Source organism: Aulonocara stuartgranti, assembly GCF_965226115.1.
Source record: "Aulonocara stuartgranti genome assembly, chromosome: 11".
NCBI lineage: Eukaryota > Metazoa > Chordata > Actinopteri > Cichliformes > Cichlidae > Aulonocara > Aulonocara stuartgranti.
In genome coordinates, this window is record NC_138947.1 from 15,673,104 (window position 1) to 15,697,784 (window position 24,681).

The following is a 24,681-nucleotide window of genomic DNA, read 5'->3' on the forward strand; positions in this document are numbered from 1 at the left end:
GCACGCATGCATACGCACACAAACACACACGCGCACCCACTTTCTGTCACTCTCCCTGACAAACACGCTCATGCTCTCACCCTCGTTCTAATTTCCCCCGTGTCTCTGCAGTGAGCTCACTGCAGTGCGACTCCCCCCCAACCCGCTCCTCGCCACCCTACGTATAATAGAATATCGATCGCTTGCCTTTGCCGCAGTGTGTAAGCGAGTGCTCCTGTGGACGAGTGTGTGTCTGACTGGGGCCCTCCAAGGTCATCGCTATGGCAACCTGAGCATGGGGTCCTTTCGCTGTGCTGTCACAGAGCACAGGGTCACAGGGGTCACGTGAAAAGGGGGACAAGAGGGGGTTGGTGAGCGCTGCGGTGCTTGGTATACTGGAGGCAGAGGAGAGGAGCCACAAGGGCTGGAAGTGCCCTATTCCACTGTGTATTCAGACTGGAGCAGAATAATGAGAACATGTACAGACCTAAGTGTTGCCGAGGGACACCGAGTTCACTACAACTCCTGCTATGCATGCACAAACAAAAGTCAACTGTAATAGCAACTTTAGAGGGAATAAATATGACTTAATTTGATACTAAATAAAAAAGAAAGAAAGCGAGAATTGGATAAGCTGGCCTTAAGAGTTTATTGCACTGAGAAAATATAGATACAAAACACCCAACTTTTATCAGAATGTAAACGAACGATGAATTTCAATAAAGTATTTTACATTTATGTGACGTTACACCTCCAAGTTCCAAGCTAAACATGTATACATGCTAACAAGGAAATTATAAACCCGATGTAAAATACCATGATTAAGTACTGACCTTTAAAGATGTGTCATCATCAAGCCATCTATATAAGAAGCCTATCTGAATGACCAAACCTGCATTTGTCTAATAATAATAATAATAATAATAATAATAATAACAATAATGATAATGTGTGTTTGTGCATTAGCATTAGATACAGTTTTAAAGCTTTAAATTGCACTTTCCTTTGGAAACAATCACAAATTCTCTTTAGAAGTGTAAAGATTACATTGATACATATTATTCAAATCAGAGAGAATGTATTAGCCCAAATATCTACAGCAGAGAGCACAGCACAGATAGCCCATTAAGATATAAGCTGAGAAATATTGCAAGGAATGAAAGACTATTTTACACAAATCAGAGGCATCCAAGGTTTAAAATGAACATAGAAGGCATATAATCTGCATTAATGTGTGGTTAGACTTACGTTCAGAAATCCATTTTTGTGTTCTATGGCAATTTATGTGCTTAAATGAGCTTCAAAAAGCTGTCAGTAACATGACAAGGTACATTCTTGATACCATGGTAAGGGGTTAAAACACAGGGAATTTAACAAGCTAAGAAACATATATATGAACAGCTCTTCCTGTGTGCAAACATATTTGCAGGGTCAACATGATGACTGATAGCCAACCGGCGCCTGCTGATAGTTTAGCCTGGTCTTTATACGGGCTCCATGAGGAGCTCTTCCATGTCCGATCCCTCCAGCTCACGAAACGCAGCATGAGAGCCAATCACAAACAGCGTTGCTCCTGGGAAGATGAATTATAGCAGTATAAAATGGATGTGAAGAGAAAGTAACAAAGAAGAAGGTTTTTCTTACAAATGCGTGAACAAGATTTAGGTTCCACTATTAGAGAAATGTTAGCATTGCAGACAGCAGTGGAATATGTTCAATTATATTTCCAAAATCAGAAAAACACAATAACATTTTTTTTTAAAACAAAGATTCAAAAGAGTAACACAGAACAAGTATAATGTGGTTTGGTTTACCAAGAACCCAAAACACGGCAGCGCCAGCTCCGGCTAACCAGAACGCAGGCAGAGAAATGGCTCCAGCCAGGCTCATCTGGTGAGGCGTAGTCAACTCTTTGCCTGGTTTGAGAACACAAATTATGACAGCAATTAAAGATTCCATAAAAATGAAGATGTTTTATTTTCTCAAACTAAAATCTTACATAAATTTAGCTTATTCTTCACTAAACTGACATCTTTTGTGGTTTACTGAGAACTGTAATAGTAGAGAACAATAATTTGCGGGCAGAAACAGGTTGCTTCATTAACCCATTGATTTAATTTCTATACACAACAATTTAGAGGTAATAAATAAATAAATAAATAAATAAATAAATAGATAAATAGATGAATAAAGATATACAACTTAAAGTTTGATGTTTAATTATTCGAGCTAGCTTTATCTTAAAGTAGCTGCTCAAAAAAACATTTATATTACTTGCCGGTGATTCAACAAGCAGGTATTTATGTGATTGTCCGAGTTATTTGAGACACTTTTACTCACCGAGCACAACCAGTTTAGACTCCAAAGATTTGATGTGAATGATGTAAAAGGCACCGGCAAACACAGCCAAGGCGATCAGTAGCATGGGCGAGCTGATGCTGAAGAGAGGAAACATCAACAGTCCAATCGTTTATTACAGTGTATCAGCTGAAAATTTCATTCCTTTCTTTCTTTTTTTACTACCGCTTCCCTTTTTCCCCGTTTCTCATTGGCCTAACCAGATTTATGAGCTCCGAACAAAGTCGTGTTTTGGGCTTACATGCAGTAGAGGATAAGCCCCAAGAAGATGAAGGTGTAGTTGCTGTTGTAAATTTCCACATTTTTCACCACCCTCTTGCACAAGTCTCCAAAGTTGCGGGGTTTTGAAAACTTGCGCTGGTCTACAAAACTGGCCCAAGGTCGAATGGATAATCGGCGCTTGTCGAACCACTCTTTAGCCATGCTAGCTGAGATGCCTTTGGGAAGCCAGAGCCTATGAAATAAGATGAAGACATTAAGAACCAGAAACATTAAGAGGAGTTATGACATGTGCAAAATTTATATTATCACTTGGTGGCTCATTAAGCTTACAAACATTAGTAGCAGGTATAACAGATGCAGAAGCACATGTCAGCTCTATTGTGTGATAAATCTGAGATAGACAAACACATTTAAACTCATACTTTGCCAGGATTCCTGTGCCTCCTGTGCCTGTAGGATGAGCATCCTCAGCTGTGAACAGATCTCCTGCCTTGCTGTCCATGTCCACTTGACAGTTCTCCCCCTTTGGCACTCCAGATGGCATGTACACAGTCTGCTGTCAGACAACTGCAAGGAAGAAAACACAGAATGTAAATACCAGTTGTAAAACATTTCCATCACTAATTCTCAAGTCCCTCTAGAAGCAAATCTCACCAATGGATAGAAATGTTGAAATGCCACAGTTATTTTGATTCTAGGAAGTTAGGCAGTTATTTTGATTCATTATCAAATTTTAATTTTCATCAAAATGTAAAAACTTCCAAGATTCAAAAAGACAAAAGATAAAAAACAAACAAACACTACAATCAAACTGACTTGGTCTCAAGATAAGGTTGAAAGAAAAAAAAAAAAAGCTTTCTTCCCCTACACAACAACACTGGTGGATGAAGTAAGACTCATATAGGTTTAAAGTTATGATTCTCTGACTCATATTTTTTCTGCCAATGCCTTTTATTTTTTGTTATTCCTGAGCAGCTCATTAAAAAAAGTATTTTAAGCTTGACTATAATAAACCTCAATTAGCAAACCAGATTAAATTTATTTCAGGGGTGCCAATTTGTTTTTATATACACACACACAAAAAAATCCTGCTACGCAATTTTGCACGTACTTATGATGTTGACTCCCAATAGACGTTTATATTTAGCAACATAAGTTGTTTTAAACCATCATATTATAACACCAAAATCTGGGCATGAAACTCAGTAGAAGTAAGATAGAATACATGTGACTGAAAGTGAGGCAGACGTAACAGTGAAGCTGGAAGGAGTGGAGGCTCAGGGTCATGGATGTGGAGGATATAATCAGCGAGATAGAGGAAATCTGATCTGCTGTGGTTACCCCTAAAGAGAACAGTCAAAAGGAGAAGAAGGGCACCATTCTGGCACCACTTAATTGATTCCCTCTCTTTGTTTATATCCATATAAATGGTTAACTAAAGTATTTATAAACAGGTCAGCCAGTGTAGAATGAAGTTCGTGACCAACACCAGTTTTTATATTCCTGCATTTCTCAGTCCTGTCGTTCCCAGAGGTTGAAGAAACAACACTCAACACAAAAGACCGAGCTTAGCAACAGTAGGCAGAGGAAAATGTTCGTCAGCAAAAGGGCTTGGTCAATGCCACATCATTAAACATACGCCCGGATATTCGACAACATTTCCAAGGAATACTCACTTATTTTATTTTTAATTTGTCAAGAATCCTAACTGAATGACATTTTTAAACCCCGGTATGTAGTCCATCATAACTCCTAGTTGTTCTTAATAACTCTTGTTGTTCAAATTCTGTCGCAGCTAGCTTCTCTGCTAATAACCACTCCAGTCGAAGCGGATTTATGATTTTATCGTAGCCCAACTTTACACACCTAAATAAAATGAACCGAAATAAAAATGAACAATATCAACTGCCAAATTTACAATGGTTTAATTACATATACTCACAGCAGGAGATGAGTTTAATGGGACTGCCTCAGACCTTTTGTTGCTGTTTTAGTTTACGGATATGATGTGGCTCTTATTTGCCTTCCTTGTTGTTGTTCCTAGCTGCCTTGGTTCCAAACACCGCCACCTACTGACAGCATCCAGCAGTTTTCCCTCTGCTACGTTTGGGTGTAGCCTGCTGCAGTACATATTCTTGTGCTTATATGCTTATGGACACTACGCTGCAAAGCTCGCTTAAAGTACTGATTTGTTTTTGTTTTGGTTTGTTTTTTTTTCTCATGTGGAAGCTAAGACAAAAAAAGTAAAACGAAAAAAAAAAACAGGGGGGGGGGGGGGGCTCCCTTGAATCAGCTGTCTTTACTGACTTGATCAATACGATAAAGTGACTGTTTATGAAAAACTGTCTTCAGATCAGTTCAAAAGATCAGCGAGAGCAAAAACGTGACTGGGTGTCGCCGTGGAAGTCAGGGGGCTGTGATTGGTCAATTCCTCAGCGTTGACGTAGTGCACGTTGCTGTGGAAGTTACTAGATCATTCAACCCACCCGGAGGTGAGTCGCCCCCAGTTACTTTGGGTTTCTTGATTAATATCCCGTTAAAATGCTTTGAATATTAATCTACTGGTGCTTTTTTCACGCTTTCATGTATGTGACCCAATGCTTGTCGATACTACAGCCAATTTAAAGCTGAAGTAAGCTAACGTTAGTAGCTAGCAAGCGATATCCATTTCTGTTCTTTGTATTTATCGGTAATGCATATAGAGGAAAAATATATACATATATTTTAACCCTATAGTTACTGTTATATGTTTCAGTGCGTATATAGAAATGTAGCACACCTGTTAATTTCAGGTTTGTTATTTGGCTGAACCGCTGTTTGCATTGCAGTTCTTGATGTTTGTTATGCTTTTTTCCACAGATAAACGTGACTGGTTACATAACTTGTCAAAGGGGAAAATTTTGCTCCACCGGTTGTTACTGGGCGTCTGAAGAACGGCTAATATCTTTGGCTTCCAACTGGTTAGTGTACGTTTCTGAGCGTAAATGGAAATAAAGTGGTTATAAGGGGGTTCTCCGTTACGCGTTTAAAAACTGTTTCGAGCTGAGGGTGAAAATGGTGAAAATGGCAAGGACTGCTGAGCTAGCTGATGCAGCCATATAATGGTAGAGACTAGAGAACGGGCGTAACGCTGCAGTATTACGCCAACATGATCATTGACTATGTTACATGGCACAAACGGCTTGCTATGTTTTATAGATGAATACAGTTTAGTGGTTAATGCAGTTTATATGTAGCTACACGGGATTTGTTGGAGCGGCGTTTTATAGCTTAAACAGCGACACAGATGACATTGTTTAGTGTATGTAATGCAATTAAAAGTAGGAGTATAGAACATGGAAGGAACTCGAGGTCAAGCCTGTTAAATGAGAATTGCAGCCTTTACAGGAACGCTGAGTACAATGCATTATGTGTACTGAAAAGTAAAAATGTCAACAAATGCAGTGAAAACAGCCCCGTTTCTCTGACATATTGTCCAGCTACCTAGTTTTTACCTGAAGAAGATGTCAATGTCTCACTAAAAGCTTCATCATCCATTGGTTCAATTAGTTGTACTTTGGCTACAGTTACGCTAGAGTTAAAGCTGCAGGTCCTCTAGTGAATTTGGCTTTCAGGCTAGAAAATATGGCACACTCTTCAGCTTTAGCTCTATTTTTGTTTGACCAGGTGTAAATGCAGATTAGATGTGTTGCTTTGGACTTTGCACTACAAGTGTTAGAGAGAGTTTTTAAAAAAACATGTAACCACACCTGAAAATGCTTTCAGCATTCTACCACTACCTTTGCCCTGTCATTTGTTCCTCTTCAGTATGTAGCATTATTGACATCTTGTTTTCTTTCTTTCTCTAACCCAGATTTTTTTTTTTTCTGGCACCAGAATTTGGTGCTGATTAACAGTAGCACTGACATATTTTGGTTGGTTCCCTCAACAGCACCAGCTCAGTACCCAACCCTACTTATCTGGTTTATATGGTTACTCAGATGTATCTTGTTAGACATCAAAAAACTTTAATAGTAATTGTTCTTCTATTTGTTTTTGTAGTCTTATCACTGGCTGAAACGTGGGAAAGGTCCATAGCCAAATCCTGACCATGGCTGCAGTGCATCATCAAGGGTACCCACTCAGGGATTCACTGTACTGGGATGAAACAGAGTGCCTCAACTACTATGGGATGTTGTCTCTCCATGAAGTCTTTGAAGTAGTTGGTTCTCAGCTGACCGAGACTGACATTGAAGTCCTGTCATTCCTTCTGAATGAAACTTGCTCCGCGACACATCCTCTCGATCCCGCAGGCTGGACAGTTGAACCCCATGAGGACAATCCAGATGATCCAGGTGTGGCCCCAAGTCCACAGCTACTAAAAGCATGGCAGCAATTAAAGCCTACGGAGTCACAGCAGCCCTTTTTGGACCCAAAACCCAAGAGTGGCCTTGAGCTGTTGCTACAGCTCGAGAGGAGAGGATACTTTAGTGATGGAAACCTGGCACCACTACTGCAACTTCTAAGAGTCCTTACCCGTCATGACCTGCTACCCTCAGTGTCCCACAAGAAAAGGAGGACAGGTGAGGATCTTGAGATTATGTCCTGCTGTAGTTGATCTCAAATAGTTTGCCATTATTTGTTTTTTATGCTTTTCAGTTTCTCCAGAGAGAATTGGACAGAGGTATGAGATAGAAAGCACAGAGTCGGTGTGTACTTCTGGAATAAGTAGCAGCTGCAGGGAGACCGAAACTCCTCTTACATCTTTCGCACATCAATTAGAAACTGGTAAGTTTACTGCTCTTTAGTATTTGGCCAAACTGAAGTACGTTCTTAAGTGTCTTCAAGCTGATTAATGATGATTTGAAAACGTGTGTGTGTGTGTGTACCAGATTCTTTTGTGGTTCAGAATTGGCCTTCTTTAGCCTGATTGACTCTGCTTATATGCAAAATATAAATTAAGGCATGGAAGCTGCTACTTTTTTTCCCACATAAATCAGTGCCTTTTGTGTATTTCTGACTATTATATATGTCAGTGATTATTATCCTAATTAAAATAATAATATTTAAAAAATAATTTTTGGTGGTTAAAACCTTTTTTTTTTTCTTTTTTTTTGATCTGTGTCTTGTGTGGGGAAGAACGCTGTGTACGCACCATGATCTTAACAGGCATTTTTCTTGTTGAAAGTTGTGATCAAATATCAGCAGTAAAATTTCGATGAAAAGCTAAAAATAGTCCTTTGCTGTTATTTTTGTCTTGCATCCCTGAACTCAGTCAATATGTTTTCTGTCAGGTATTTACACTCCTGTGGCTGGGCCATGTGCAAGTAGGCGGAGGAAGAAGAGGGGAAATGGCTGGAGCCGTAAGTCCAAGAAAACAAGCAGGCAAAGTCATCCTCTGCCTCCACCACCAGCGCCACAAAAAGTGTCCTGTGGTAAGTGCAACTCATGCATTTTCAAAGTGTCTTTCTTTTTATTTATTTTTTTGTTTTTTCTCTTGTCTTCTGTGGTACCTTCATCCTGCTATTTACCCCTGCTGCTCATTTTTCCTTCTTTAAACAGACGAGAATATAATTTTCAGCCTATTAACACCTCCCTGGCATCATCATATTTCCTGTTTAGTTTCTTCAATTCTGATGTTGTTTATCTATGCTAAATCTTGAATGCCAAAATGTTTAAAAATGCATAAAAGCGCCAAGTTCATGCTTAAGAAGATTCGTGTTTAAAAGTTAGCATACAATTTAACATGTTATTTGTAGACTTGGGAGAAATGGACAAATTAAATAGCAGTAGGGATGGTAATTGATAAGAATTTAGTAATTCCGATTTCTTTATCGATTTTGCTTATTGATTCGGCTCCTTATCGATTTCTCATTGCCTCCACTTTGAGAGTCGCCAGCACTTCTAAGCAGCATATCATATTCATGCAAATTAATTGCGTACGTAATTAACTAGGTGGTGAAATGTTTGTGCATGTTGGAGGCATTTCCCCTCTTTGTTGTGATCAGTGTTGGGGTCACTACTCAAAAAAATAAATTTAAAAAGTTGTTGCACATATTTCACAGAACACTTTTCTTAAAAGTAATGCAGTACGTTATTTAATTACTTCCAGGAGAAAGACATTTGTTATACTACTTGTTACATTACTTTAGTGTTACTCTGTAAAATGATCTGAAACTGACCGTCTCATAATCACAAATCCTAATAAGGACAAACGTGATCTTTCTCTTAGTATTTAGGTATGAACACAAAGCCGACAATGCAAGTCGAAGATAAAAAACCATCACCAAGAGACTTTAAAGCAATCGTCTTGGTGATTCCACTGTAGAAACGGAGACTGCAGTATGACTGCTCATCAGTTTGTTACCTGTTGAAGTTCAGCAGTGGCTGCTTCACTATAACTAATGGCTCACTTTATCATGGTGCTGGGCTTAAGTCAGCATTCACTCAGCTTTAGCATCACTCTGAGTTCCTCTTAGTAGGGCTGCATGATTTTGCATAAAATGAGAATCACGATTTTTTTGGCTTAGAATTGAGATCACGATTCTCTTTTCCAGTATAAATATTTATTGCACTTATTAACTGCACATCAACTTCGTAACAGTTGAGACTGAACATAAAAACAATAAGTAAACATAAAAACAACAAATGTCTCACGTTTTGTTGTTGCCGCAAAATGTCGTACTGCTTGAAATTCCGTCTCCACCGTTGCTCGACACTGCGTGTATAGGTAGTGCAACAATAGAAAAATAGTTGCGGGACGGCACTGTGTAGCGTTTGTCTAGGGTGTTGATCATTTTCCTAAATCCCTCGTTTTGCACAGTGTTGATGGGAGCCATATCTTTGGTCAGGTGATAAGTGATAGCCTCCGTAATTTCTTTGTGCCTGCGGGAGTTCGACGGGTATAGGGAAGCGCTGTATAAGGTTCCCGTTATTGATGTTTGGGTGGTTGACCGGGACGGATTTTCTCCTGTCACTTTCTCGTCATCCCTGACGTGCTCTCTGTTGTTTTTTTCCCTGCTAATTTTAGCATCACATGGCACAGCTTCTGTATCACGTGGTATAAGGCTCCGCCCTTGTCATTTGTTGAGCAGGAAGAGTGAGTGCTTGTTTTCATGCAGAGTACGTCCCGGATCAAAATGCGGTACAGTCGTCGTCGTCTTTTTTTTTTTCTTTTTTCTTTTTTTTTCTTTTTAAATCGTTGTCATTTGGAAATGGGAAATGAGATCGCACATAAGTATGAATCGAGATCGCGATTTTCTAACGATTAATCGTGCAGCCCTACCGCTTAGCTTAGCGTTAGCATGCTGTGCTTGCGGAATGTTGAAGTTGCGTTAACAGTATAAGGCAGTTGTTTCTGTCCCAGTCTCCACTTTACCATTGCGCTCTCATCCTTTTATACAATAAAAAATAAAAGAAATGTCCATATTCACGTCATAAACTGCACTACTGTTTTCCTCCTATTACACATAAACTAAATCAGCTGAATGTAGCAAGAGTGCAAGAACGGATAAGCAGGGTCGATAGGCAGGCAGACTAACGATTTGAAGGAAGTAGACTACTGGGAACCAGTTCTTGACAAGAACCAGTTCTCGATTCCCATCCCTAAATAGCACAGAGCGGTACACTAGATTCACACCTACTTATAAAAATGTGGAAGATGGTGTGCTTGCAAAGGCCACTGTACTTTACCTCTTCCTGGAGCTGCACAGAGTCCAAACATGTTCCAGGGTTGAGGAAACTTTTATTTTCCTTCTGTTTTGTTTTTCAACCCAGTGTCACATTTGGTGAAAAATCCGGACTGCAATATTGCCTAAAGCTCTCTGTGCTGTACAGACCACAGCGCTCATACTTTTTATGTTAGTACCAAATGTGCTTAAAAATCCTAGAGCTACTTTTAAGTCTGAGAACTCAATGTGATGCGCTTCCCTTTGATTTTTTTTTTTTTTAAAGCATTTCCACATTATGTTTTTGTTGGTACACTATGATCTTGTTGAGACTTAATGATAACCCTTTAACTGTCGTTTTTAAACATACAACATCAGAGTTTTGTTGCCTTATCAGTTTCTCCCTGTGGGAGTCCTTTATATTCTTTTCCCTTCATTCCACCTCTCTTTTCTCTAACCTTTTGGACTATGTTCAGCTGCTGCTGTTGATAAGAATGCTCACTGGTAGGCTGTGTCTTGTCCTTTTTTGTTTTTTGTTTTATTCCCTTTTCTTTCAATATAAGTGTCCAGTCCAATCACTACCAGATAGAGCCATTGTTCTGCTTTATTGCTAAGCTTGAACCAGAGTGGTTCTGACAACTGTCAAACCTTACATATCCCCCAAAAATCACTTTTTAGCAGTTGTTTGAAACTGTCTTAACGCCACTGAAAAGCTGCACTATGTAATCCATTGTCAACGTCCTTGCCCATATTTCCACTACTACCTGCCTTTAAGAAATCAATGGTAGTTTGTCTTGGTACAAAAAGACAGATAACACTAACATCAGTTTCCCTTTGTGTGAAGTTTGCTTAGTCATTCATGTAGACTTTCCCAAACTTCTTTTGAATGTCCATCTTTGCCTGTTGGTCAGAAATATTCATTACAACAAAAGCCCGATGATTCTCACTTCATTCAAAAAATAAAAGAAGAAGAAATCATTAAGGACAGCCTTTCTTAGCTACTCAGGATGAGTGATGTGCCTGTGACTATGAACTGTTGCTGTCTTGACTCCACATTTGATTCCACCAGGTTGACTCAAGAATGTGACTCAGATCGAGTAACCTAAGACACAATGGATCATGGAGACTGAGGAACAAAACAAAAAAGTCTGTCACTCCACTCTGTCTGCACATACTGCAGTGTGCGCGATCAACTCAGTCATGCGCTCTCTCACAAGTCTGGGCCGATGCCTAAGGTAAAAGAGGCTCTCCCCCTTGTTACAGCAGGGGTTGGTGCTGCCACTTTGCTCTGTATACGATGCTTGTGTATCATAATGTAGCTGCTCCTTACCCTGTCTCCTTCAGAAAACATAATCTGCTTTAACAGAAAAAATCATCCTGTAATGTTCTCTAGTCTTGTGCACTGTGGAAGAAAAAAAGCTTCTATTTGAGATTTTTAGCTTCCTGCCTATTAATGACAAGAGTTATTGGTGTCAGTGTTTCACAGAACTACCAGAGTCCTCAGCAGTAAGTCTCAAACCCAAAGACTGTACAGTGATCTTGGGAAAACCTTGAGTCAGTTTGATTTTACTCAAAGCATACCGAAAGGGGAAGCGTGTAACGAAAGTATTTTAAATTCCCCAATATTTGAAATCACGGGAACTTAACATATTTTCACAAATATGTCCAGCAGAAATTCCAGTAAATGTGAGTAAGGCTTGGGAAAAGAATGAAACTAACTTCTTCCAACCAGATGACCAGATGCTTTATATGGGCAAGAATAGGACATTGAATTAGGCATAGCTGAAAACCTTTAGCTGTAAAGAAAACTAAACTGTTAGCCACACTGACAACATAGCCACTCATCACATTGTCTAACCTTAATTTACGTACACAACCTGGGAAACCAATGCAGCACAGTTCAATCTTACAGGAAAATTAAGTTGGCAGCGTAGTAACCGAGGAAAAATACAGCAAGTATGTGTACTGTCAGAGTCAGTCTGTCCTCCATTTTAGAGCTGCCATTTCAGATTTTCCTGCAGAACTTTTCACAGTTAATTAAACTTTTCATCGTATGAAGGGTGGTGAATGCCTTCGTTGTACAACAGCCAGTTCTCTCTCTGGAAAGACCTAATTGGTCAGTCTGTAGTCATGGGCTAAAGCCTAAAAAGAGAGCTGAGAGAAGTTGCACAAGTCTAGTTTTGTCTTGGACAACATGCAGAAAGATTATTGTGGAAGCTTACAGAAAAATGTCTGCTTAACTTTGCTACTTTAATAAAATTCAGTAGCCTGTCAAGGAAGCCACCAGACTTAAAGCAAATTGCTCCAGCCTACTATTGTTCAGTCTGAATGATTCATATTCTGAAATGGCCACTGTGCACCAGCCCTGACCTTTGCTCATGTTACACAGTACAGTTTCTAAATGTTATTAAAGAGGATGACACCAGATGAAATCATGGAGGTTTTTAGCTGTGGTGAAAGTTTCAGTAGTAATGCAGAAGTGAAAGCTGTTCTGGTCATTTATTAAAAAAACGTAATGTCTGATGCCTAACCCAAACAGAGATTTAGGTTATATTTGACTGAGGTCATGGTGAGATAAATTAGGATTTACAAAATAAAATTAGAACAAGTACACTGAAGAGTTTAACTCAAAGTGGAAACAGAAATGTGTTGGACATGTTTGTGAAAATGCGAGTCAGCACTGCATATGAACCCATTGGAGACGTGCAAGGCTTATAAATGGCTGCCCTGTGAATTGAACTGACTCATATTATTTTGGCAAACTGAAACATCACGATGCCAGTTCTGGATGCTCAAGAGACAAAAAAAAAAATCCTAATTGGGCATAGAGTCCTGTTCTGTAAGGCCATGTATTCAATTGCACCAAATCTAAAATGGCTGCCAACAGACAGCTCTTTTAAAAAAAAGAAAAAAATGTCCATGTAACCTTTACTCAAGCCGTTCTGGGGAAAATCACCGAACAGTGCTCTGCTGAAGGAAGCTCATGCTGTATCTTATCTCTGTGCCCTGTGAGAGCCCTGGTGTGCGTTTGTCAAGATGGAGCAGAGATAGATAGGGCAGTTCAGTCCAATGCTGGCCCATAGCATTTGAACAGACCTCAAATACTCTTTCTTGTCACCATTCATCATCTCTTAGGTCATTTTCAGTGAAGTATCTCAATTACATTCTGACAATGACAACTGCTGTTACAAATGTCTTAAAGGTGTTTGCACATTCAGCTCAGTAGTGTTTTTGTGTCTAAATGGGGTGCTTGTGAAGGCCCTTCCTTGGTTTAATGAGCACTGTTGATTAACGGTGCGGCACAAATAAAGGGCCGGAAGATAAGGTTAAGAGATTTGGTCAAGGTAAGGGTAATCCAAGTATCCCATTTAGATTTTACCTTGTTATAGTTCAGAGCAGTAAATGCATTTCTGAGCTGATTAATTTGCCAATGCAAACTATTGGCCTTACTGAAGCCTCATTAAAACTAAGAAGTGACTGCTGTGCCATGCCTGCTTGATGTTGGGGGAGGAACAGTCCATTTAACCACTATGCAACCCACTTGTGCTTGTCTGTTTCTCTCCTTTGTCTGTGTTCGCAGTTCTAAACAGAGCACCCTGTGTGTCAGGAAAACTATATCCTCACACACAAAGAGAAGGAGAGAATGAACAGTAAATATTCAAACTACACAAAACGGTACAGAGGATTTATGTTGTTTTTTGTTTTTTTTTTAAACTATAGGGAAAAAGTTCTTCAGGCAGACACAGATATTTTGCCTGTCTCTCAATACCCCCCTAACTCTCCACTCTCTTGGTCAGTTGTTCAACAGAAAAACGGATCGATAAAGAGTTGAAGCTCTCCGTGCCAAGTGACTCCTCGTAAATGGGTACTTAAACTTTTTCTCTTTTCCCCCCTCCCTCCTTTTGGTGGGGTGAGATGAGGAGCCAAACGGACTTGGTGTTTAAAGTGAGAAAATGAAAGCTGTGGTTCCTAATGTCCTGTCTAAGTGGATGTCTCTATGTGTGATGAAGCGTGAAGTGCTCTGTAACCCTAACAAAATGACTATCACTGTGTTCCTGTGCTTTTAAATGGCCTCCTCACTGTCACTATCTCTGCCTCCATCCTCCTCAGTATGAAATGGGAAGGCAAAATGGAGGACATCCATAAATAGAGTAATTGCATGAAAGGCAGGTGTTTATTGTACCCTCAGCCCTCACACACTCTATAATGATCCAAAAAGGTCAAATTGTTAATGGTGCTCGAACTTCATATTTTCCTCTGTCCATACTGAATATTGTATAAAGTTAGATTATGTGTAGTCTGTTTAATCTTCTATGATAGTTCACACCTCAAAACACAAAAATGCTCAAACTGCAAATTTATCCATGTGCTTGCCACAACGATGGATACGTAATCTTTTTTTATATAACTTCATTAAATCACAATGGACTCCTGCTAGTGATCAACAAGTGTGAGTTTCGAAGTCAACACAAATCTGTTGGGGTGAAAAACTGTAGCTTATTGTGTTGAAAACGTATGTGACTCGGACTGCAGCGGGTTTCCTTCAGGATTTCTCAGGAGTTTTGCTGCATTCAATTTACCCTCTACCTTCAGAAGCTGCTGCAGCGAAGCCTCCACACAGCATGACGCAGCCACCATCACACTTGTGGGGATAATGTGTTTGTAGTGGTGAGGAGTTACTGACTTGTGAAAGCAGTGGGCAGAATTCATAAAATAAGCCTAATTCCACGTGGATCCTCCACTTTTGTAATGCCAGCTTCCTCTATAGTAGCCCGCTGGTTTTATAGGTAGTGTTTCCATGTCAGCTTTAGGATTGTGTAGACCTCCTGTAGACATCTTGGTGCTCTTCTTCACTAAATGTTGCACAAGTACAGTGTGCTCTATAGAGATGAGCAAATTTTTTCATGATATTAAACTGATGAGTCATGTGACTTAGCTTTTCTCTAAGTAATACTTTAGAGTGACAAATCACTCAAGTGTTTGTAATGCATTTATAGTACTAGCCCAACTTTTTTTTTTTTAAATATTAAATGAACATATAAAGGGAATGAATAGTTTTTACAGATGTTTTACATTCTGTGATGATGATCTTTGGTGCAACAGTTTTTCTATGTGTCTGGCTTCTGTATTGCCAATGAATTTACCACAAAAGTTATTTTAGTCTAACACAATTTATTGAAACATTGTAACACAGACATGATTTAATAAACAAAACTTGAACTATAATCGAAGGTTTCTTTAAAAAAATCTTGACATTTTATATTTTTGTACCATAAATCCCTTTTGAAGAAAACATTCTTCCTTCATTCAAATGATTTTCATGTAAAAACTACACATTTTAAACATGGCTTAAAATGTGTTGATTTAGTGTCCCCTTCTAACAAGTCGTCTGTTTTTATAGTAATCTAATTACAGACTTGTGGGGCATGAATGCAAAGCCACTGTTTGCTTATTGCTCTTCTACAAATGTTAAGAGATGCAAAATCAATGGTTTAATTCAACATTTGCATTTCTAATGTTGGCATTTTCCAAACTTTATCCCTCTTGAGTCTCGCGCCATTCCCTATAGCCCCAAACAAAACATGGCTGCAAGAGGGGTGGATGTGACTCTCAAGTCAAAGCGTGTGTTAAAGTGTACACTAATCCTCTGGTACATACATGAAGAAGAGTTCAAGACAGTCTCGTAATCATGCTTACCTTATACTCTGGGTTTTTGTCAGAGGCAAGCGTGAGTTTATTAGAAGTACCTCTGGGTCCATTTCATTCAAACATTTGTGATGTGACCATGTGCTGCTTATTCCTTCAAAATTAAGTATTTCATGTTGTAGCATTTAAAGCTGATTTGATTTTTTTTTTCCTTTGAGCCATTTTGTTTATTTTTAGTCACAGTGCTCCTTTGTAAGTTTTTTTTTTTTCTTCCTTATTTGCTTCATAAAATGTCATCATGCATTCAGATGCAAATATGAAAAAGCAGCTTCTGCACATGAATTCAGTGAGACTCTTAATGCGAATGTTTCTGGAAGAAATGTTGCTGGTAAATACTGTTTACATCTGCTAAAGGGGTTTGAATGGGAGAAATGGATTTTTGTTGCAGCAAAAGTCGTCAGAAGCTGATTTCCCACTTGGAGCTCTGGATTAATGACATGGGAGATGATCTCAGCGTTGCTCTTGCTCAGTACAGTATGTATCCTCTAATCTTTCTCGCTGTGCTGTTGCATGACCACCAATCCTGTTACTACGGAACTCCAGACGCTATCTATTCTCAGCCTTACCCATTTTGATCTGAATGAATCTGCCCTTTATAAACACCTGTCAGGAACAAAAGCCACTCCCGGGCTTGTCACTGCTGAGTTGTTTTTGTTACCCCCGCTGCGATATTTGCTCAGGGTGCCAAGTTCATTTAATCATATTCAGTATACAAACGCTACAGCCGTGATTTATGAGGACCATGCTGGCTGTCGTACAGAAAATTCTCATGCACCAGCGTCTTCTGATTCAGTCATGTTGCTAAAAACCATAAGTACCTAAAAAGGAATTGTCCATCCAAAAAAAGAAAAGGGATCTACACAGCCGGATGAGCTAAAGACGATTTCTCTCAGTGCTCTGAATATCTTTCACTGAAACAGACGAGAGGGGCTTGTAGCTGTATTGAGCACAAAAGTTCACATGGGTTGGTCTAAGTCCATTGCCCTTCGTAAATAATTTGCCCTGTTCCACCACCGTATTCACTTACTTTGTCATGATTTGGTAAAATCAAATATTTAAGTCCAGTTAGTACTCCTACAATCTCTTTTTGCTTGATGTCTTGCACAAAGTTGAATGAGCCATCTTTTAACATTGTTTTCATGTTTGTTTCTTTCTCTCCCCCGTCTTTGTTTCAACTTCATCACCCCTCCTTTTCTGTCATGGGCCTATCCATTCTTTTCTCTTTTTTTTTTTTTTTCCTTTTCTGGGTAACCTTCACTTTCCTCCTTCCTTTTTCACTTCCCCTCTGCTCTTCCTACCATTACTCTCTCTCCTCACTGCCACTCACCCTTTTGTCCATCATTACTTCCTCCTCCCTCTGCCATTATCAGATATCCGCCTGCGTGTCCGGGCGGAATACCTGGAGCACGAATCGGCATTACGCAACGGCGTCGCCTCGGACAAGCGGCAGCCACTGGAGCGGCAGTTTGAGTTGTTCAGTCAAGCGAGTTCGCTGCTGCGTGCCAGAGACCTGGGATCCATCGTCTGCGACATCAAGTTCACGGAGCTGGCCAACCTCGAGGCTTTCTGGAGTGACTACCTGAGCGGAGCTCTGCTGGAGGCCCTGAAGGGAGTATTCATCACGGACTCTCTGAGGAACGCAGCGGGCTCCGAAGGCGTGCGCCTGCTGATCAGTGTGGACCAAGACGACTACGAGGAGGGCCGAAGGCTGCTGAGAGCTAAGAAAATGATGTCATCCAGTAATGATGGGCACCCAGAGACTCACTGGGATTCATAAACTGATCAGACTCTCTGGGGTGTATTATATTAAACTTAAAGAAGAGAAAAGGGAGGAATGTAATTAATAATGGGTACAGGCAAGCTTGGAAGCATTTGAGGCCTCCATTTGTTGCATTCCATTTAATGACCACTAGATGGCAGAACTCACCATTGGTTCTTTTGTGTTCATAAGGAGCCTTTCTTTTTGCCTTTTCTTTTTTTTTAAGAACTGTCAAATTTTAGTTGGAAGTGTATTATTTGTAAATGAAATATAAATAATAATGTATCACTGTATTTTTTTTTCTTTGGATTCATGCACAGGTGCTACATCAGGATGACACAGGATATATCGAGATTTTTTTCTTAGTCTCTGAGAACTGGAACAAGCAAGCCTGTGTCACCAGATCAAGTGGTAAGCCCCTCACAGCTTTATCTGTCTTACAAAATAGGGTTAAGGCAACTGGGCTACCACAAATGATGTAAAATACTAAGTTTTGGTTGACGCAAACACATAAAGCACATGGGTGTCCCTACCTCCTTATTTAACTAACTTTTTTTTTTTTTTTAATGTGTAACCATGGACATTTCAGATTCCAGCATGAGTTTAAAATTCCCAAATCCAAAAAGATCAATTTAACCAGAACGTCAAGATTGACTGTTGGATACTTCTTTGGGGGTTTGGAAAATAATAATAGCTTTAACTGACAATTATTTTTATTGGATTCTGTTAAAAGTATAAAGTAACCTGCCAATAAAAGTTTCTGGTCTTCAAAGAAAAAATTAGATGTGGAAAAGTGGGCTGCTCTCACAACAGATTGACCCAACTTTGGATAGAGTCCACATCTATATCTAGATAACAAACACTGGAATTTCCAGCCCTGTGTACCATGATAACCCAACTTGTGATTGCTGTGGTCAGTGGATACAGCAGTTGCCAGTAGATGACAGCAGTGATTAGGGCTGGGTCTCAACAGACCATGGAAGATTCATCATCACAAGCTTGTCAACGGCAGCCCGGATAATGCAACAGTGGCTTGTGTCCGGGTTTCCAGCAAGGCCTCAGCAAGTGCTTCTCTCAGCAAGTAAGGCACAGGACAGTGCATCGGTCAATAGAAGTGATGTTGGGGAGATCAAAATCAAAAGTGCACATCCCAGCTCCACTCAGCCCTGCTATGTAGGCCCAGTAGAGTGGCTCATGGACAGCTGTCGACTCACCCTGCTGGAACTAATGCCTGGACTTCACTCATAGAAGACGATCAATAAGCCCCTTCACTCTAAGTCCCTTCATACAGGCACGACTTAAGCAGGCAGACACTGTCTGAAGTGCAGGTCTCTGCAGGACCGGGCACAGAAAAGGACAATGGACAGATTTCCATGTTTACTTTTGTGTGTATTTGTTAAAGGAATTAATTAATGTGTGTTTGTATTCTTTCATGAGAAGAAAGATTAATTCAATCAGGGGAACATTTTTGTTAAAGAAATTTACTTTATGAAGGTCAATTCTTTTTGTGGAAATCTTTATAAATAAGAAATAATTTCCTGTGAATAATAAAGAGTTTTGATGGCCTAAAGCTGTTTACATTTATTACCTGTTTGCGTCTCTGAAACTATCACCACTTGTAATCTGAAATTGTCTCCCAACTCTGAGGTTATTTTGAGCAGTTGTTTGAAAATTACGTGCCCTCCCCCTGCCCTGAAATGGTCTGAAGTGCTCCATTGAATGCAGGTCATCGTGGATCATGTCCTTAATTAGTTCTTGCTTTAAGATATCGGCATGATGAAACCCAAGAATAGCGTGTACCTCTAACATGTTAGTAATTCAACTGCTGTTTCTGGTTTGGCCACTTTAATTTCTTCTTCCATTTATGTGCTAAATTAATTGGACATGAAACCATTTTTTTCCCATCTCTAACATAATTTCCTATTGATGGCACCTAAAGTGTAACTGTAAATAATAACGGTATCATGTTTATTTAAGGTTATTTAAAGCTTTAACATTTAACCCTCACATATTGATCATGTTCTGTCCCTCCACAAAAAAACAAACATTTGTTATCACAAGCTATTGCTTCACACTTTACTAAGACATGAAAGCCTAACAGCGATAATTCATGTCATGTCTATATTTTAATATTATTATATTCAAAGTGAAAATGGTGTGTAGAACTGTTAGGATCTATTATATAACCTCGTATAACCATTACATGGTTGTACAATAACATCAGAAGAGTTAAACACTGGTCTCACTTCTATGTCATAAAAATGTCATAAGTACAATTTATAAATGCAAAACTTGACCCAACTAGTCTGTGGATTCAAAGCAGTGGTAAGAAACCTTGTGTGTGTGTTTTGAACACACATACACTTGCTGAAATGGCAGCTCAGGTCCCTCCATAGTCTTATGACCCTCACAGTCTTTCTTTTTATGTCTGTTTTAATATCGGCTCAGAATAAATAGATTATTATTTGATAAATGGCCTGTATTGTATAGCGCTTTACTAGTCCCTAAGGACCCCAAAGCGCTTTACATATCCAGTCACCCACCCGTTCACACACTGGTGATGGCAAGCCACCCTGGGGCGCACTGACAGAGGCGAGGCTGCTGGACACTGGCGCCACCGGGCCCTCTGACCACCACCAGTAGGCAACGGGTGAAGTGTCTTGCCCACCGACACAACGACCGAGACTGTCCAAGCCGGGGCTCGAACCGGCAACCTTCCGATTACAAGGCGACCGCCCAACTTTTGAGCCACAATCGCCCCACCTTTATTTGATTAATGTTTGGTTATTTTTACATTGTAAGGCACTAGCAGGCACACAGCATTCTTGCATTCATACGGTGCTATTCTAGTCTTAGTGACCAGTCGCCACAAAGTGCTTTTGACTACAAGCCACACTTTAACCTTATATTAACACAGCACTTCATTCTATACACTTCAGGCACCATCTACCTGAGAAGCATCTGTGGACTGTGTGAGGAAGTCAAAGTAGGACAAATGTGCACTCCACACAGAAAGGCCACAACCAGGATTCAGATGAACAGACCTGACTATGAGGTGATGTTGTTAACCACTGCAGCGCTGACCCGCCCTATTTTGGAGCTTGTGTCCATGTCAAGACATTGGCTGAGCTCTGTATGACTTCTGTTCCTTATGTGAACCCTATATGATTGATTCTACAGTGTTTTGCTATTACACTGTCCACATGATCCTTCAAAGACCTGCAGGTGCCTGTCTCTGTGGGAACAGACTTCTCATGATGGTGTCAAGGTCCTCCTTGAACTCTGTCACCACAATCCCATAAAGAAATCCACAGAGACAAGCCATGTAGAGTTTTCAGTTTCAAACTTGTGTTTAACCACCATTTTATTTTATTTCACTCACACTGGTGGATCTAAATTCAATCACTATAGATACAAGTCAAGATCTTTGTGCAATTTAAAATATTTTCATTTAAGTGTATATTTTACAATTTAGAACAAGTCATCAAATTTCAGACTAAAAGAATGTGAATTAGGTTTTGTTGCTGCTGTCAAATGTCAAAACAGATCAAATTTGACCATATGTATGTAAGGGTTAACGTGTTTGTAATAAATATCTGATGCCGTCCTTACAGCCTAACTAGAGACATGGAATCTATTCGGTGACATGCAAGTAGATCTTTTTGCCTCCAGGGTGAACACACTGCCCCTTGTTCTTCTTCATAGGCGAACAAGATGCACCCCAGGACACTTAATGCACTAGCCCACCAATGGCCAAATGTGCTTCTGTATGCATTTCCCCCAGTGGAAACGATATCTCCAGTTCTAGAGAGAGTACACCTCACTCTGATTCTAGGAGCCTGTTGGTGGCCAACAAAGTCGTGGTATGTGGAGATAATCACCCTATTAGCAGCAAGGCCTTGGCAAGCTTCCTCTCTGCAGGGTGATGGAAGTGATTCATCCACACCCGGATCTCTGGCACCTTCATGCTTACCTGCTGAAAGGTCAAATTTGATAGTTAAGGGTCAGTTCTCTCTTGATGGCCTCGGGGATGTATCGCGCCCAAATGCCACATATTTACCCAAGTTCATTCCTGCAGTTTATAGCTCAATTGAATTTGAGCTTCTGAGCTTTTGGTCTCCTCCTTTTGGATCTGAGAAGCAGAGGAGGATCCATTCTCTGTGTCCGGTGTGTGTGCTACGTACCTACATTGAGAATGTTCTTTTTTGTGACGAGTTGTTTGTCTGCTTTGTTAATCCAGCCAGAGGTAGAGCTTTGTCTAAACAGAGGCTGTCCCACTGGATTATAGAAGCTATCTCACTGACGTACAGCACTAACGGTGAGCCCCAGGTGTGAGAGCTCATTCCGGGTACCTGTAGCTGCACCTAGTTGGCCATCACTGCACACTTTTGTCAGGTGCTATCATTTGGACATTACAGCCCCTTCGGTAGCTCATACTATCCTTTCTGCTGGGTCACACACAAACACACTAATCTGCTGGTAGTACACCGTGCAGAGCGAGGCGTGTAAATTTGTCGCATACTTAGGTGTTGTACAGAGTGAATCGACTGAAAGGGAACGAACAGTTATATCTATAACTTCTGTTCCCTGAAGAAGAGGAACGAGGTACAACACAAGGTTCCACCTGCTGCACAGCTTGGTTCGGTAAGGGAACAGCTAGCAAACTGAGGGATGACTGTGATGACGGGGGTACATGTGCAGGCGTGGCCATGCGCATGTCATCACTTCAGCCAGGACACACTGGGCGTGATATCCCATACTTATGTGTTGTACCTCATTCCTCTCCTTCGGGGAACAGAAGTTACAAATATAACTGTTTGTTTTTGGACAGATGTGTGTTTTTATTTATGATCCTGAAGAAACACACTGAAACATCTGTAAAACAAAAAACAAAAGAAACCAAACTCAGTGTTTTTTTACAGATATTTTCCACACTTTTAGACAGTATATCATGTAAGGAAGTATGAGGGAACAATTTGATTTATAAAATCTTTAACTTTATAAAGAATCTACAGAATCGTTCGATGAGGGGGAAAAAAAGAAAATAAGGGGCATTACAACCAGAAAGCTGATTTTCTTGTAACATAACAGATGTTGATTTGTGGTGAATAGATGCGAGTTATTTCCTGATGGTCGGTGAGGTCTTTGAGTTTTCCCTGGGCCTACTTCGAGGTAATGAAGTCCTCTGATGTAGCCCAACACGCTCCTTGGTCACATGAATAAATGATGTAAATGTCGGCAAAAGGGCACTTTTTGAAGAGCCACCTCATTTCACTTAGTGACCCTTCACAGGCTTTGACTTTTTCTAATTAGTGCATGTCATTTTCAGCCAGTTAATTATCCTGAAGGTTAGACAACAGCCAAACAACTCTTATAATTAATTTATAAAATGTTGTATCTTAGCAGTTATGTTTATTTAGGTTGCTCTAATAGTGCTATATAAGAAAGCTATAAAACCTATAAGACTCTTAAATATTTAATACACTGTTGCATCCATGTCACAACGCTTAACGCTGTCTTTAAAGACGCCACCATTACTGGATCGGTTAAGAGCACTCTGGCAACACCCCACGTCTAAAAAGCTGCTGAGTGTACAAATGAAGTTTTATTATTGAGTTGCCATCATGGAGAACAGTAAGCGGCACCAGCCCTCTGGGAAAAACCTGATAGGGCCATTTCTACTCTGTTCAGAGTGTGCCTTGTTTGATGGCCAGCTAAACTGCCCCAGGCTTGCCTTGGGGAAAACTGAGATTTTTGAAAGCCCGGTTCTCACCACGCCCAGCCTCAAAGCAAAACCAGCGACGTGATGCCCACAGGGATCCCCAGACACTCTGCTTAAGAAGTCTGCAAAACTACTGAGGTCTAACTCAAAGGATGCTGCCATGTTCCTCCTCTGAACAATGACTCCCTCTTGGATGGCCCCTGCCACTATGAGAGATTTGTTTGTCAGAGAAATTGGGACGCATATCTGGAACGCTCAGGAACATAATGCTCACAAATATCCAAGGACGAGACAACACGTTCCGCCGTTATTTCTGTCCAGCAGCTATCTGCTGCAAAACTCTTCATGAGGCTCCTCCATCACCTTCTGATAGTTTTTTCTGTGAAGAGCAAGAGAATTAGGTTGAAGTTGGTACGAGCACTGATAAATCTCTCCCAACTTTCCAAGAAACCATCAAATCTTCTTGGAAAGTCTTCTGATCAGTCAGGATTAAAATGGTGCTTAATTGTCTGGTGGTTAAGAATCAAGAAAAACAAGCAGCTAGCTTTGCCTACTGCTCCTTCTAATGCACACTAATTATTAACACAATGCATTTTGTTTTACAAGCGCCTCTTTTTACAGGACATGCTTCAGAGAGGCTTTGGGGTAACTATCTACTCCCAGCTTCATGATCTCTTGCCAAGAGATCATTTGTGTCACTTGTATGTTTGTGTGCAAATTCACACAGCTAAAAACATTTTGCAGGATTGGAAGGTAGAGGTCATGATGGTGGTGGTGCACAAACAGTGGAAGAACTCTTTAAATGATGTGAATCTGGTGTGTGTGTGAGGTTGTGATCTCGCAGTGTCCTTCTAGTGTCTTTATGGCAGGCTATCAGCAGCTAACTGGCTGCTGGTTCCAGCTTTTTAATCTTACACACAGGCGCGAACATTATTCATCAAACTCTGCAGGAAAGCGAATAAGTGCATCACTCAAAAGTCAAACTATTTCTTTGAAGAACACTTTCACCTTCTGGTGATCGAGGTAGCACTACAGGTAAAGGGTCTCTTTGAATCTGATTGCCAGCCATACCAAACTCCCAAAGTCTGCCATGTTCCCAGCCTAGGCTACTGCTGACCCAGAGAGCCCACGCCCCATCACCGCCGCCACAATCACCCCTCCTTTGCGGCTTCAGCAGAGCTTTCGGTCAAAAAAACTCCCTTCATGTCTCTCAAATCTACATCCAAGAGAAGCTTTTGTAGATATTTTAAAGCACGTGGTAGGGTAGGGAAACTATCCGACCAGTAGAA

At 40.3% G+C, this 24,681-nt stretch overlaps 3 protein-coding genes across 11 annotated transcripts in view; 2 read left to right on the forward strand and 1 right to left on the reverse strand.

Annotated features, from left to right (window-relative positions):
• Positions 1-609: 609 nt before the first annotated feature.
• On the reverse strand, positions 610-4,630 carry rabac1 (Rab acceptor 1 (prenylated)). The gene is made up of 6 exons (XM_082552818.1): positions 4,502-4,630; positions 2,982-3,126; positions 2,579-2,791; positions 2,320-2,417; positions 1,794-1,895; positions 610-1,552 (listed from the first exon to the last, which is right to left on the reverse strand). The coding sequence occupies exons 2-6, from the start codon at positions 3,101-3,103 to the stop codon at positions 1,464-1,466; spliced, it is 624 nt and encodes a 207-aa protein (XP_082408944.1). The 5' UTR covers positions 3,104-3,126; positions 4,502-4,630; the 3' UTR covers positions 610-1,463.
• A 120-nt stretch (positions 4,631-4,750) lies between these two features.
• dedd1 (death effector domain-containing 1) lies at positions 4,751-19,240 on the forward strand. Of its 5 annotated transcripts, none has more exons than XM_082552816.1 (6): positions 4,751-5,051; positions 5,419-5,525; positions 6,601-7,121; positions 7,198-7,326; positions 7,833-7,973; positions 17,282-19,240. In XM_082552816.1, exons 3-6 carry the CDS (start codon positions 6,650-6,652, stop codon positions 17,686-17,688), a joined length of 1,149 nt encoding a protein of 382 aa, XP_082408942.1. In that variant the 5' UTR covers positions 4,751-5,051; positions 5,419-5,525; positions 6,601-6,649; the 3' UTR covers positions 17,689-19,240. The 5 variants fall into 5 exon arrangements, with proteins under 5 accessions (XP_082408942.1, XP_082408939.1, XP_082408943.1 ...); XM_082552813.1 differs by having other exon boundaries at positions 5,419-5,519; XM_082552817.1 differs by having other exon boundaries at positions 5,419-5,519; positions 7,207-7,326.
• A 1,377-nt stretch (positions 19,241-20,617) lies between these two features.
• Positions 20,618-24,681, forward strand: part of pou2f2b (POU class 2 homeobox 2b) — a 73,366-nt gene continuing 69,302 nt past the window's right edge. For 2 of the 5 annotated variants that reach the window (XM_082551785.1, XM_082551791.1), the window contains exon 1: positions 20,618-20,725. In XM_082551785.1, the coding sequence (XP_082407911.1) occupies positions 20,666-20,725 (60 nt within the window). In that variant the 5' untranslated portion in view covers positions 20,618-20,665. The remainder of the gene's footprint in view (positions 20,726-24,681) is intronic. The other 3 variants (XM_082551789.1, XM_082551788.1, XM_082551787.1) reach the window with 2 other exon arrangements.